Here is a 15,647-nt window from a genome sequence, read left to right as displayed (position 1 = left end):
GGACTATCCGGAAATCAGCAGCTTTCCGAGCTGAGTGCCCGAGGGGCCTGATGGCATTCCGGCTGAGAGCCTTAAGCAGATGCTGACCTGCCTAGTTATTCTCTCTGAACAGGTGATTATTATTAACAAACAGGTGTTGTGTGTTCTCTCGTACAACCAAGATAAACTAGGTAGGCAGCTGGTGCCTGCTTACCACTGATTAAGGACAAACCAGAAAGTATTCTCCACGAGGGAGCCACGGCGGCAGGGCCACGTAGCCCGTGCTTAAAGAATTGTTTTAACCGGTGTATGATATACTGTTTTGCTACTTTAGAATGCCCCAAGCAGTTTCCCACTTTGGAGTCAGCTAGGTTTTCTTTGTCATCGTTCTTCTTAGCAAACAATAGAATTTTATCATACACTCAGCTGTTTCTCAGCAACAGACAGGTTGCTAGATGACATTAAAAAATTAGTGTTGATTTTGTTGTATAAAAACAACATCGTAATTCAGTAAGAAAATGGCTTCTTTTTTTTGAGACAGTCTTGCTCTGTCACCTAGGCTGGAGTGCAAGGGTGTGATCTCGGCTCACTGCAACCTGTGCCTCGCGGGTTCAAGCTATTCTCTTGCCTCAGCGTCCTGAGTAGCTCGGATTACAGACGCATACCACGACGCCCGGCTAAATGTTGTATTTTTAGCAGAGATGGGGTTTTACCACGTTGGCGAAGCTGGTCTGGAACTCCTGACCTCAAGTGATCTGTCCGAGTCAGCCTCCCAACATGCTGGGATTACAGTCAACAGCCACTGTGCCCGACTGAGAAATTATCATTACAAAAAACTTTAGGTTAAAAATACAAAAATTAACTGGGTGTAGTGGGCACCTGTAATCCCAACGATTCGGGAGGCTGAAGCAGTCGAATCGCTTGAACCTGAGAGGTAGGGGTTGCAGTGAGCCGAGATCGAGCCATTGCACTGGGTGGCAGAGCAAGATCTGTCTCAAATAAGTACATCAATAATAAAAACTTAAAACATGGGCATGGAGGTCATGACAAATCAAAATCAAATGAAAAAAAACTTCAAACAAAATTACATGTTATCTACTCAGGCTTGCCCTAAGCAGTCACAGAGCAAATCGGGGTATAGTGGTTAGAGCGGGGACTTGCCGCTGCTCTGCACTGAATAAATGTAACTGCTTTTACTGCATAGCCCTTTGAGACAGGTATAGATTACAGAGAAGGAAGCAGAGGGTCTGAGAGGTCCAGGAGCTTTGCCAAGGTCATGCAGATGGTGGGGTAGAGTGGGGTTTGACCTTGAGCTGGTTTGGGGGAGTGGTCACCCTAACTATGTCCATCCACCTCCTTTGCAGCGCTTTTCGGGCGAGCAAGCCCCCTCAAGGCCTTCCCTGGTGGTGCATCCTGGTGGGATGGCTCCTGGTGGCAGCCACCAGTGGTGTGGCGGCCTTCTTCACCATGCTCTACGGCCTGCAGTATGGGCGGGCGAGCTCCATCAGGTGGCTCATCTCCATGGCCGTCTCCTTCATGGAAAGCGTGTTCGTCACCCAGCCTCTAAAGGTCAGGACTCTGTCCCAGGTGCCTGCCGTCCTCCCCTCCACCCATCCCTTCCCTCCTGCCAGTAGCTTGTTGCTGGGCTTCCATTCCTTTATTTATACATTCAACAAATGAACCTGGAGCATCCCCTCTCTGCAGACCAAGGGATGGGAACAATAATGAAGAGAATTCCTATCATGGCCCAAGTAAGTGCACACTCACTCTGCAGCAGGTGTGGTGTTTTACTGGGAAGCTAGTGCTGTATTCCATAATCACGACCGCCCTTAGGAGTCTCAGCTCCCTTTCACAGGTGAGAAAACTTGAGGTTAAGGAATTACAGGCCGGGCGAGGTGGCTCACACCTGTAATCCCAGCACTTTGGAAGTCTGAGGCAAGTGGATCATTTGAGATCAGGGGTTCGAGACCAGCCTGGCAAAAATGGTGAAGGCCCATCTCTATTAAAAATACAAAAAAGTCAGGCACAGTGGCTCATGCCTGTAATCCCAATACTTTGGGAGGCCAAGGCAGGTAGATCACGAGGTCAGGAGTTCAAGACCAGCCTAGCGCATATGGTGAAACCCCATCTCTAATAAAAGTACAAAAATTAGCCAGGCATAGTGGCACGTGCCTATAATCCCAGCTACTGGAGAGGCTGAGGCAGGAGAATTGCTTGAACCTGGGAGGTGGAGGTGGCAGTGAGCTAAGATTGCGCCAATGCACTCCAGCCCAGTCAGTGCAGCAAGACTCCATCTCAAAAAAAAAAGACTTAGCCAGGCATGGTGGCAGGTGCCTATAGTCCCAGGTACTCAGGAGGTGCAGGCAGAAGAATCGCTTACACCCAGCAGATGGAGGTTGCACTGAGCTGAGATCTCACCACTGCACGCTAGACAACACAGTGAGACTCTGTCTCAAAAAAATAGAAAGAAATTAAGGTGGGGCTGGGCATGGTGGCTCACACCTGTACTCCAGGACGTCGGGAGGCCGAGGCAGGTACGGGGCTAAGGAGTTCTAGACCAGCCTGGGCAACAGGGCAATACCCTGTCTCTACAAAAAACACAAAAATTAGCCAGGCAAGTAGCTCACACCTGTAATCCCAACACATTGGGTGGCTGAGGCGGGCAGATCACCTGAGGTCAGGAGTTCGAGACCAACTTGACCAATATGGTGAAACCCTGTCTCTACTAAAAATACAAAAATTAGCTGAGCGTGGTGACTGACGCTTGTAGTCCCAGCTACTTGGGAGGTTGAGGCAAAAGAATCGCTTGAACCTAGGAGGTGGAGGTTGCAGTGAGCAGAGATCCTGCCGTTGCATTCCAGCTTTGGAGACAGAGTGAGATTCCATCTCAAAACCAACCAACCAAACAGAGCTAATCTTTACCCTATGAGACGTTGCCAAATCCCCTCTGGTCCCCCATTCTTCCCTGAACAGCCTTTATCATAAGAGTCAAAAAACATCTGACACCTCCCCTCAACACCAGGCTCACAGTATACTAAGAACAGGCATGCGCGCTGAGCCTTTCTATTCCCTAAGTGAACCGTGGGTCCTGTGGTTGTGCAGAACAGGCAGAGAGGTCATGTGGCTGAGGCCTTGCAGCTAAAACCACGCAGATGAGCGCATCGCTTAATACAGCAGGAGCCAGGCCTGCCAGTAGTCCCAGCTACTCGGGAGCCTGAGGTGGGAGGATCGCTTGAGCCCAGGAGTTCTGGGCTGTAGCGTGCTATGCCGATTGGGCGTCTGCACTAAGTTAGGTATCAATATGGTGACCTCCTGGGAGCAGGGGACCACCAGGCTGCCTAAGGATGGGTGAACCGGCCCAGGTCAGAAAGGGAGCAGGTCAAAACTCCTGTGCTGCTCAGCAGTGGGATCGCGCCTGTAAANAACCCAGGAGGCAGAGGTTGCGGTGAGCCGAGATTGCGCCATTGCACTCCAGCCTGGGTAACAAGAGCGAAACTCCGTCTCAAAAAAATAAAATAAAAAATAAAATAAAATAAAATAGGGGTATTGATCCACCTAGCTCCTTGGCTTACTGTGAGGGCTGAATAAGATCATAAGATGTGGAAGCTACTTAGATCCCAGCCTGACACAAAGCAGGTATTCAGTAAGAGGTGTTATGATTGGCAGTGATGGTATCTTCCAGAAACATTAGCAGAAGCCTTGCAAAATAAAGTGTGTTGACTTGGAATCTTCAGCTGAGGCTTCAGTGAGGGAGCCCTTGATGAGGAGGGCAAGGGAGGAGGCTCTGAGCCAGAATAAGGTAGGAGCTGACCTCACCGTAGCCATTTACCCAGCATCCCAGCCTCGCCTGAGTCAGTGCTGGAGACGCATACACGAGGCTGTAACCAAAATGCAAGTTTAGTTGCTGGCCAGTTGCAGAGTCCAATTAATCAGAGTGAAATCTAATATTTAAAAAGTGACTTTTTTTGGGTGAAGGCACAACATTGAAGGTGTAAATGAGAAAAAAAGAAAAAAAAAAGTGACTTTTTTAGCTGAGCATGGTGGCAGGCGCCTGCAGTCCCAGCTACTTGGGAAGCTGAGGTGGGAAGATCACTTGAGCCCAGGAGACAGAGGTGGCCGTGAGCCAACATCACACCACTGCACTCCAGCCTGGGGGACAGAGTTAGACCCTGTCTCAAAAAAAAAAAAAGAGAGAAAAGTGGCTTTGTATTCCAAAGCTAGCTTAGTGGAAGAAGTACAGGCTTCCTGACTTAAGGGTATTACTTCACCTCTGAGGCAGAAACCAGGGATTTTAAAAGGAGATTTGGCATACATGGCAGGCAGAGGAGAAAGCAAGCTGGTGTGGTCCACTTAACGCACTTTAGTGAATTAGAATTATCTACCAGGCAGTCCAGCTGGCACCTTCCTGGACAGAGCTAGGTTGTAAAAGTGGCTGAAACTCTCAAGACGGGAGAGTTTGGTTGGGGGCATACTTTGGGATGCAGAGACTATTGTCTCTCTAGGCAATCCCCAGGTGGGAGCATGTGCTGCTCCAGAGATGCTAAGCACAGTTAGGTAAGCTTACCGGTAGGTGAAGGGAAAATACAAGATCATAACTGCAGTTTTTGTTGTTTTGAGGTGGAGTCTCACTCCATCATTTTGATCATTTTGAAGCTGTGTGGCCTCATCTTGTCATTGGCTCCACTTTCATACGTATGAGATGTTTAATAATTTTTTGGAAGCTAAAAACACAAGATTAAGGATTGCACTATATTGGCGGGGAATGGTGGCTCATGCCTGTGATCCCAGCACTTAGGGAGGCTGAGGCGGGCGGATCCCCTGATGTCAGGAGTTCAAGACCAGCCTAGCCAACATGGTGAAAACTGGTCTCTACTAAAAATACAAAGAAAAAACAAATAGCTGGGCGTGGTGGCAGGTTCCTGTAATCCCAGTTACTTGGGAGGCGGAGGCAGGAGAATCACTTGAACCTGGGAGGCAGAGGTTGCAGTGAGCCGAGATCATGCCACTCCACTCCAGCCTGGGTGACAAGAGCAAAACTCGGTCTTGAGGAAAAAAAAGGATTACACTGCTTTGGCACTAGACAAAACAGGGCTTAAATTCAAATCTTACCATATTATTTACTTTAAAATACTCTGGGCCAGCATTGTGCAGGGGGAGTAGGCATGGTGGCTCACTCCTGTAATCCCAGTACTTTGGGAGGCTGAGGCAGGTGGATCACCTGAGGTTAAGTTCAGAACCAACCTGGCTAACATGGTGAAACCCCATCTCTACTAAAAGTACAAAAATTAGCCGGGTATGGTGGTGTGCACTTGTATTCCCAGCTACTGGAGAGGCTGAGGCAAGAGAATTGCTTGAACCCAGGTAATGGAGATTGCAGTGAGCTAACACCAGTGCACTCCAGGCTGGGGGACAGAGCAAGACTACACCGCAAAAAAAAAAAAAAAATCAAAAATTAGAGAAATTGATAGGGAAGGAGAAGATAAAAATCTAAAAGAGAAACAACAAATCCTAACTGGCTGTGTGACCCTAAAACCTTACTCCCTCTTTTGGGCTTGGCACATAGCAACTATTTGATACTCAAAAGCTGCCTCTATTACTGTTGTGTTTTGTGGGGGAGGTTTTGTTTGTTTTGTTTTAGAGTCTGGGTCTTGCTTTGTCATCACAGCCCTACTGCAGCCTTAACCTCCTGGGCTCCAGCGATCCTCCTGCCTCAGCCTCCCCGGTAGCTGAGACCACAAGGCACATGTTGCCACACCTGGTGTGTTTCTATTGCAGCTGGTTTGCTCTGTGATTTAGCATCAGCTGATCAGTTTCTCTCTTGTCCTCCAGAGAGCATGCAGTGCCCCAAGCCCAAGGTGGCTCTGAGTGGCCCCTGGAAAGACAGTGCCTACAGGCAGTGCCTGTACCTTCAGCTGGAACACGTGGAGCAAGAGCTGCGGATGATGGGGCCCCGAGGCTTCCCCCAGCACCACAGCCATGCCCTGGCTGTCAGGCAGTTGCAGACCCTGAAGGGTTGCCTGGGCGTACAGCCGGGCACCTGGGCCCCTGCACATGCCAGGTAATCCACTTCACTGGGTGCTGAGTGGGCGCCTGCCTGCCCCCGCCTGGGGCCCTCTGGAAACGGCATTCTGAACAATCTTGGAAGAATATTCACCCAGATCTCTCTGGGCAGAAATCATACAGGATTCCTGCACACATTCAGGGAGACCGGGTTCGAACAGGGCGGGAAGGCGCTCAGGGCCTTTGTTCTGCGTTTTACAGTCACTAGTGTTCATGTGGGCAGTCTCTCATCAGTGCACTGCACTGTTCAACCGGCTCCTCAACTTCTCAGGCTTAGTTTCCTCATCTGTAAAAGAGGAATGATAACACCTGTCTCTTGATTCAAGCTTAAAACAAAATGCAGTTTTTAAGATAACAAGCAAACTTTGAATACAGACTACCAAGACCAGCTGTGCCGTGGAGACCCGCACCCAAGCGGCGCCGAAGGCATTAAGAAGCAGACACCCGGCCTTCAGCCTGGAAAGCCGTTGGCCCCTGAGGCTCTCAGCTCCATAGCCTGCTGGCCCAGGAAAAAAATCGCTTGAGCCCGGAGGAGCAAGGTTGCAGTGAGCCAAGATCGTATCACTGCACTCCAGCTTGGGAGACAGAGCAAGACACATTTATAAAAAGAATTATATATTAAAAAAAAAAAAAAAGCAGAACAACAAAAACAGTACTAATGTGGAGAAATTACATTGCTGGTGGCAATGGAAAATGGTGCATCCACTGTGGAAAAGATTTTGGCTTTTCCTCAAATAGTTAAACATGGCGTTACCTTATGACTCACTTGAAATTCCACTCCTAGGTACATACCCAAAAGAACTGAAAATATATGTCCACAAAATCTTGTACATGTATGTTTAAAACATTATTATTCATAGTAGCCAAAAAGTAAAAACAATCTAAATGTTCATCATCTATCTGATGAACAGATAAAAAAAATGTGGTATAACTGTAAAATTGTATATGCCATATCATTCAATCATAAAAAGAATGAAGTACTGATGCATACTACCAACACAGATGAACCTTGAAATTATTATTCTACATAAGAGAAGATAGTCACAAGAGGTTACATGTTGTATGATTTCATTTATATGAAATGTCCAGAAAAGGCAAATCCATAGTCACAGAAAAGTGGTTGCCAGTGGCTGGGGTAAAGGGCTGATGGAGAGTGGCTGGTTAATGGGTACACGATGTTTTTGGGAAGGTGATAAAAAATGTTCTGGAATGAGATAACACTGATTGTTACACCATGTTAAAAATTAATTTAAAAACTAATTTGTACTTATTTTTCGAGATTGTTTAGATATGTACTCTAAAATCATTCAGATGGTTAACTTTTTGCTATCTGAAGTTTATCTCAAAAAATAAAAATATAAAGAATAGTGTTTTAATAGAAAAATGAATGCAAAACACAGTTTATTCAAAATTATCACAAAAAAAGTCATAGAAATAATCCTCAGAAGAAATGAGCAGGAAATCTGTAGGCATGGTATTTTATAAGGTTTCGGGAGACAGAGAAACCATTGTCTGCTATTAGTACTCACCCAAATTACTGGTGTTTGACTTGTTCCATCATCGTAGAAATAAAATTTGGAATGCTCTTCCCAGGTAGTATTCATAAGCAATGTTTTTGAGAGTTCTCTTTCCGGGTCCATGAGTGGGCGTAGCTTTTTTTTTTTTTGAGACAGAGTCTCACTCGGTCGCCAGGCGCCAGAGTGGAGTGCAGTGGCGAGATCTCGGCTCACTGCAACCTCCGCCTCCCGGGTTCAAGCAGTTCTCCTGCCTCAGCCTCCCGAGTAGGTGGGATTACAGGCCCCGAGCGGGCATAACTTTAAGGGCAAGAATTTCCCTGGCTCCTTGCCCCGCTCCCATCTCTCTCCATCTGGGAGATTGAATGGTTTATGTTTGAATTTCGAGGGCGTGGGAAGAAACTAAAAGTCACTCACTCCAGCTGCAGTTCTAAGGAACTCCTTTCATTAGCGCAGGGTCTTGGAGAAGGTGGGGGTTCTCCCAGGGTAAAAGTCCGGGCTCCGCCGGAAACCGACGTTCTGGAATCCCCGCCCACACGGTGGGAGTTCCTTCCTGGATTTTTCCCGCTGGAATCCCCGTCCACACTCTTCGTGGAAGCCTTTCTCTTCTCCTTTCCTTCTCTTTTCTCTACCTAAATAAAATCATCTTTCTGCAACACTTTTTGGGTCCGATATTCACTTTAGAAGCATACCGTCCACCTGCAGTGGCCCCACCGCTTATTCCTTAAGAGGTTGGAGGCCAAGAACCCACAAAGATCACCGGCATCCGGAAGAAAAACCCGTTACATTTTGGAGTTCAATTCTGAGGCAGTTGCTGGTTTAACATTGAGGAGAACAGAAACCTTCCAGGATATTGATACTCTAAGAATCTCCTCTGCTCAGAACATATGACCTTTCATAAAAGCGGGAATACTGGGAATATAATTCTGGAGATAAATGTGGGAATATTTTTGGGTTCCTGAAATACTACTGGCAGAAAAAGTGTCTCTGACCAGGCACAAGCTAACAAGCCTGGCTGTTAGCTTGAGTCAGTGCTTGATCCCAGCTGTTCTCTTTAATTATAGCAAATTAGTACTTCTTAGAGGCAAACCGAAACGAACTACCTACAAATGGTCTCTGAATATATCAAGCTGGAAGATTGTATTTGTCCTACTGAAATCTCTGTCATCCTTCTCATCATATAATTATACACTTTTATTGACAGAAAAGATGTTGGATTAGGGAAAACCTGCTGTTTTATTGATTTTTGACATCATTTCTTCATAACTGAAGTCACAAGGTGATTTGCTTTCACTGTAAAAAAATAAGACTTTGAAAATTTGTTTTTGTGGTCAAATTGGATGCTATCCACAGGAATAATCTCCATCCCAGAACTAGTAGACTTCAGACTTTTTTGTTTATTTGTGTGTCTGATAAAATTTAAGTGATTAGAAGTTCTCTCAGTTCCCTCCTAACTTTATAAAGCAACAAGTGGAACTTAAATAGGACAACAGAAGACTTCTTTGTGTGTTAAAAGCATAGCAAAAAGAAAAAAGTGCAGAGGCTGGATTTTATGGAAAGAAAAGGAACTAGTAAATAAAAAAAAAAAAAACCTGTGACTGAATATTAGATGTCAAACTGATAAAGGTAACTATTTTCCTTTGGTGGTAATTTTTTAATTGCATATCTCAAATGTGAGTAGTATAAAGAATTGTAGAGTATAATATGTTGTAAAGTGTTTTCAAATACACCATTTCATCATCACTTTTTCTTTTCCAAATGAGACATATAGAGCTTAGAAAGTTTATGTAATTTACCCAACATCATACAGTGAGTAAATGACAAAGAATGGAACTTAAATCTGGTCTCTTGAAGTAAGTTCAGAATTCTTTTGAGAATAGGTTTATTTCTTAATAAGAAAAATGTCATTTCATACATTAAAATGACTCAAATCTAAGCTTCCTTTGCTGGAACACTGTATATATATATCAATATTACATGTTAATTCCTATTTATATTTCTTTGAGTATGGAAATGTCTACAACAAACACAAACCTTTGCATAAAATATCACGGCAGAGATGAAGAGTTGTTTTGATTATAACAGCTGTTTCTATCTTTTCAATGAGCCACATCCTAACCCTCATCCTTTTCTAAAATTAAAGGCAGTGACATCCATATATTTAGGAAAGAATGGTAAAAGATATTATAATGTCTTGAGTTTTAGCTCAAGATGAAAATGAGTACATATCATTTTATCCCATACTGATGACTCAAATGAGTATTTTTCCTGTATGTTTTATCTATAGTGGTAAATTTAGTAAAACATTAGCACATGATATTTACACAGAACTGTCTGTGAAATGAAGGTATAGCATGCTTTATTCTCCATGGGTCCATTCACGTGCAACCATTGTCTTTCACGTGATCATCATCATCTATTGACCCAGCTGTGAGTTGGTAATCCCTAGATAAGTGTCTTCCTGTGTGGATTCATGCAGTATCATCTAAATACGCTGGTACGCTGGACAACTAAAAACAGAAGCAGATATAGACCACTGGAATGCTTTCTAACTCAAAACTGTAAGGTCATAAAAGCCTACGTTGAAATGTCTACCTTTCAAATAATGCTAGAGCTAAAACCTTAACCATTGAATGAACGCCTAGCAGTAAATTCTTATAACTTCACCTATTCTCTATTGCTTCGAGTTCTCTTTCCATCAATCCAAACATACCTGATTATCAAGATATTTCCCCATTTCTATTAGTGAAAAATCTACCTAGAAATACAATATGATCTTAAATAATGTTAATATATTTAATTTGTGCAGCTTGTGCCTCACAAAATAAAATCGGTTCATAAACTAAGAAAAAACCCGGGATAATGATGCCAAAAGTAAATTGATAATAACATAGTGACATCAGATCTGTTCTGTTCACTTAGAAGGCATAGAGAGCAAGAGAAAGATATTTTCTGGCTTTAGAAAAAGAAGATATTTCAGCATAAAAGAGATGAGCAGATATTACCTGCTATGAGAATAATGAAAGTTTCAACTGCAGCAATTTCAATTGTATGGGATTTATAGTAACTTTGTAAATAACACTAAAAATATATTTAACAGTGGGACTTTGAGGACTTGAAAATAGATAATAAAAAGTTGAGACAAAGTGGTGAAGAAAAGTTTCCACAATCAGATTGAAAACAATTTTGCTTTGAATTTTTCTTTGTAAATCCTTGCTTCATTTGGTAGTATGAATAAAACTTATTTTTTCATAGAATGTGTACTTATCTACATTTTGCTAGATACATATTCATACTAAAATACCAGCATTTTATTTCCCTGTGATATTTAGTTTTCAGTGCACATTCATTCAGTAAATTCACTCAACAGTTTTTTGGGGTGTCAATTGTGTGCAAGACACTTTGCCAGACACAGAAAGAGATGTGAATTTACAGTCTCTATTTTTTTTTAAATCACATTTTTTAATAGTGAAATTCGTGAAACATATACCTAAAAATATTTTCAATACAAAAATAGAACAAGATAAGAATCATTTTATACATTACATAGGTGTTGTAGAGGACAATACAGGAAGGAATAAACTTAATTTGGTTATTATGGAAAGCATCAAAAAGATGACTTTGAGGTAACATCATAAGAAATTGCTTAAGTGGAAGATGGGAAGAGATGGCGAACAAAGACCTGGGGGTGGGGAAAAATACACAAGGCCACAGGTCAGGATAGTAAATATGGCAAAGTTTCCTTACTCATAGTCCTTGGGACTCCTCCTTCAGTGGTCAACATCTAACCACGAATATCTTTACCTATTTGCTTGAGGTTGTTCTCCAAAATGACTGGATACCACTGTTTCCTATAGTTAGGCTGGCCAAAGAGCTGAGGAGTTAATATCCTCTAAGAATTTGTGTATAAATGCCCAGCTCCCTTGCCACTGAAGACTCTACTCTGCCTTAATTTCCCAGTGAAATTAAGTTCCAGTTCCTTGTAATAGAAACAAATCTACAAGCCTTTATATGTAATCCTTTATCAGTTTCTTTCCCTTTCCTGTCTAATTTTCCCATTCTTCTACTGATGTTTCCTGTACCTTCCAAAAAAACATGAATCCTTGCCCCAAGGCTGTTTCTGGGGTAACCTAAGCCAAGATAATGTATATGTTTAAGAATGAGGAAAAGTTTTAAAAGTTGGGGGAACATGGTCCACACTGGGTGTCACAGAAGAAATGCCTAGAAAGATAAGGCATATCCATTGTTTCATGATTCAAGCACTGTATCTGCTATATTACTAGATGAAGTCATAATAAATTAACCAAGGGTAGTGCCTAGGGATAAGAGGAAAATCAAGAGGAAAAAATAAAATACTTCAAATCCTACCAATGGAAACAAGATATCTCTCTCTATGCATCAACTAATGTTTTGTGTTGATGACTTCACTTTGGTTGAGTGACGGAGAATGGAAGTGGAAGGGGGTTTGACATGAAGATACTGGAAGATGCCTTCTCGTTTCCATTGGATTGGATTGTTGGTACCTGTTTTTTATAGGGAATGAATGGGTAAAACATTTTTTCCTTATATAATAGAGATATGCTTTACACAGTGCTTTGAACATAGCAGGTCCTCAATAAATATAGATTTTAAATTACTTTCCTAAAACTGATTAATTTTTCTTTATAAGGTCAACCACGAGGTACTTTTATTTCTTGAGACCGTCTTTTAACCACCTTAGTATCTCCCAACTTCCTAAAACAAAAAGGTGGATATATATTTCCTGCTATGGTGGCTGCCCTTAAACCCTGGAGCGACTATTCCGCCTTTGTTAGGCTTACCTGTTCACATTTCACTGAGTTTTTACAAAAGCTTGAATGCACTTAGTATTTGACAAATGCTAACTTAACATCTATCAGCTTCTTCATATATATGCATCAATAAAATAGAGACATCACTTGATATCTAAGGGAGATTGATTCCAGGACCACTGGTGGTTACAAAAATCTGTGGATGCTTAAGTCTCTGATATAAAATGGTGTTGTGCAGCCAGCTTTCCACATCAGTGGGCTTAACATCTGCAGATAGGGAGGCCAGAGGTACTACCAAGTAACCTGTAGATATTTTCCAAAATTATCAAGGAGACCATAAGTGATATCTCAGCCCTCAGTCCATGAAGTGGAGATTTATTTCTTCACAAGTCATTTTTTTTTCCTTTAATTTTAAACAATTTTGAAATTTCTATCTTACAATTTTCAAATCTCTAGGAAGGAAATGAAAAGAGTGAAAAGTATAATCTGAATTCATTTTAAACTCTCATAAGACAGAAATAAAATGCAAGCTTTCTCATCATTGTTTTAGAAGCTTCAGGTTTTAGGACAGATAAAGGAGCATCTAGGAAGAGTGGACTTTGTAATTTTTCAGAGATGCTCATATTAGAGGTATGAAAAGCTTGTGTCATTTATAAAATCAAAATGTGCAAGTATGATGTACAGAAAAGTATCTCTGAAAGAAAGCCATAGCCATTAGGAGGAAATCAACCCAAGGAGTTGCTTCTTTCCGCATCAGAAGTGCCTGTCTCCTCTCCCTCCATTTCAGATAACTCTTAAAGTGAATTAACAAGAAATTACATATTTTTAAAGACCATCTCTCTAGAGATGAATGATGCAAAAGATGCTGCAGTTAGTTATGGTTCTAGGTAGTGACTTTTCATCTCATTTATACAAAGGGAGCTGTGTTGTGTTTAGCCCATAGGAGTTATAAAAGAAAACAGATTTATATTTTGCTTTTCCTTGTGAATTTTATTTATTTTACTTTAATAATTTGCTTCGGAATTATTGAGTAAATAGAGGCAATAACAGTGGCATATCTTTACTTTTTGTGGATATCATTAAAGCCAAACAGAGAAACAAAGAACACAACCCATTTCTTTCCTGTTCACACTTTGAAAATGAGTTCTATGACCAAAGCTACAGCTGCTGACACCAAACAGATGTGTTCCACCTGACTCTGGCGCTGCAAGTTCAATTTAACCTGAGTTTATTCTCAGGGCATAACAGGAATAAATTGCTACATTTATGATAATTTATTCCCAGAAGGGATATGATTTTGAATGAAATTGAGTAGAAAATTTACCTTCAGGGACTGACAGGATATTGACAGCATTAGACATCAAAGTCAACCCCTATATAAGGGAAGGCATTTCTTGAACTTAAAAATGAAAGATAATGTGCCCAGGTTTAGTAAACATTCATTCCAACCTCTTTTTCAATGCCCTGAAAGCTAAAAGTTATATTTCCCATTGAGTTGGTGTTACATGTCTTGGGTATGTTAATGGTATTACAGTTAAGTAAGAAAATGTCCTTGTTCTTAGGATATTCATGTTAAATGATTTAGAGAGGAAGTGTCATGATGTGTGCACCTTATTTTCAAATAGTTCTGCAAAAACTAACTCACAGTAGCAGGTGAAGGTAGGCCAAGAATAAAGCATTTATTTATATGAGAGAGAGAGAGAAAGCAAGTGTGGCAATCGTTTAATAGTGAAATAAGTAAGTGATAATCAGGTATTCAAACACTATTCTTTCAACTTTCTTGTAGCTTTTCTTTCTTACTAATAATATTTGAAAAAGTGATAATTTTCTTAAAAGTTGATAGATAACAGCATATTTAATTTCATATCAAATTCTGGTCAGAATGTTCTCTCTTTAACTGACAGTTTGTTAAAATTGTTTTATAACAATGTTAAATGTAAAATGTTTTGTTTCCCACCTTTATTAGCCTCAGAAAAGAACGTCTTTCAATTTTGGGGACTTTAAGTTTTCTTTTTTTTTTTTTTTTGAGACAGAGTCTCTCTCTGTTGCCAGGCCCCAGGCTGGAGTGCAGTGGCACAATCTCGGCTCACTGCAACCTCCGCCTCCCAGGTTCAAGCAATTCTCCTGCCTCAGCCTCCCAAGCAGCTGGGACTACAGGTGCACGCCATCGTGCCCAGCTAATTTTTGTATTTTTTTAGTAGAGACGGGGTTTCACCATGTTGGCCAGGATGGTCTCGATCTCTTGACCTCGTGATACGCCCGCCTCAGCCTCCCAAAGTGCTGGGATTACAGGTGTGAGCCACCGCACCCGGCAGGGACTTTAACTTTTCTACCTGATATACTGCCCTTCTAAAAGCCAATACACAATAAGTATAATCTTTATAGAATTCTCAATATGTTTTATTTTATTCTTTGATTTATTTATTTTCATGTCTTGTGTGATTAGCAGAACACAAGAAATCAAAAGCACACTAACCAAATAGCATAATTATTATAAAGATTAAATAAAACCTCTCTCTTACTAAAAAACACTACCTTCCCAGAGTCTTTTGTATCCAGGTTTCTCAGTGCAATTTATATTCCACCAATCAATGCTCTTGTGTAAATCTTGATCCCTAAAGTCATGTGAGAAGAGAGGGAGGAGTAAAGCATCTATTTAGCTGCACACAATGTAGCAGATACGATGGTTCTAGAGCTGTCTTAGCAGCTTTCCATTCTGGCAGCTTATTTTCCTGGTTATGGCAGAAGTCGTGTTTTGCAGTCAGAAGTGGCAATAGTGGATTGAAAACTTTCTGTAGAAGGAGGAGTAAATTTCACAGTTGTGTCAGAGGTGGATTAGTTCTGAGCCTGGAAGTTATTCCCTGAATTAAGTCAAGAGCTAAATAATTTTGTAAGTTTCTATTTCTTGCTGTAAAAATTCCCTTCTGATTAAACTAACTAGAGTGAATCTGTTGTCTGCAATGTAACCTAAACAACATACAAGGCCTCTGCTTTAGCCAGCCATATAGGAGGTATTGCTCCTATCTAAATGGCATATAGGGTCATATTAGATTGGTGCTATCCTATCTAAACCCTTGTCAAATTTGTTTTAAATGTATGGTCTCTGGTCTCTTTCTCAGTCTTTCTGCTCTGTCTTCTAAAAGAATTATTTAGGCGGGGTGCAGAGGCTCACGCCTATAATCCCAGCACTTTGGGAGGCCAAGGCAGGTGGATCATGAGGTCAAGAGATCGAGACCATCGTGGTCAACATGGTGAAACCCCGTCTCTACTAAAAATACAAAAATTAATTGGGCATGGTGGCGTG

The 15,647-nt window shown here is 41.7% G+C and overlaps 1 protein-coding gene across 1 annotated transcript in view; it reads left to right on the top strand.

Annotated features, from left to right (window-relative positions):
- The window catches only part of PKD1L2 (polycystin 1 like 2), a 118,018-nt gene that overhangs the window by 76,459 nt on the left and 25,912 nt on the right, over positions 1-15,647 (top strand). The window contains 1 exon segment of the mRNA XM_037743212.1: positions 5,809-6,037. Coding sequence (XP_037599140.1) covers positions 5,809-6,037 — 229 coding nt within the window.

The sequence above is a fragment of the Cebus imitator genome, unplaced genomic scaffold (assembly GCF_001604975.1).
Source record: "Cebus imitator isolate Cc_AM_T3 unplaced genomic scaffold, Cebus_imitator-1.0 Scaffold137, whole genome shotgun sequence".
NCBI lineage: Eukaryota > Metazoa > Chordata > Mammalia > Primates > Cebidae > Cebus > Cebus imitator.
The sequence above is the reverse complement of the archived record's forward strand: the minus strand, read 5'-3'. Positions and strand labels throughout refer to the sequence as shown.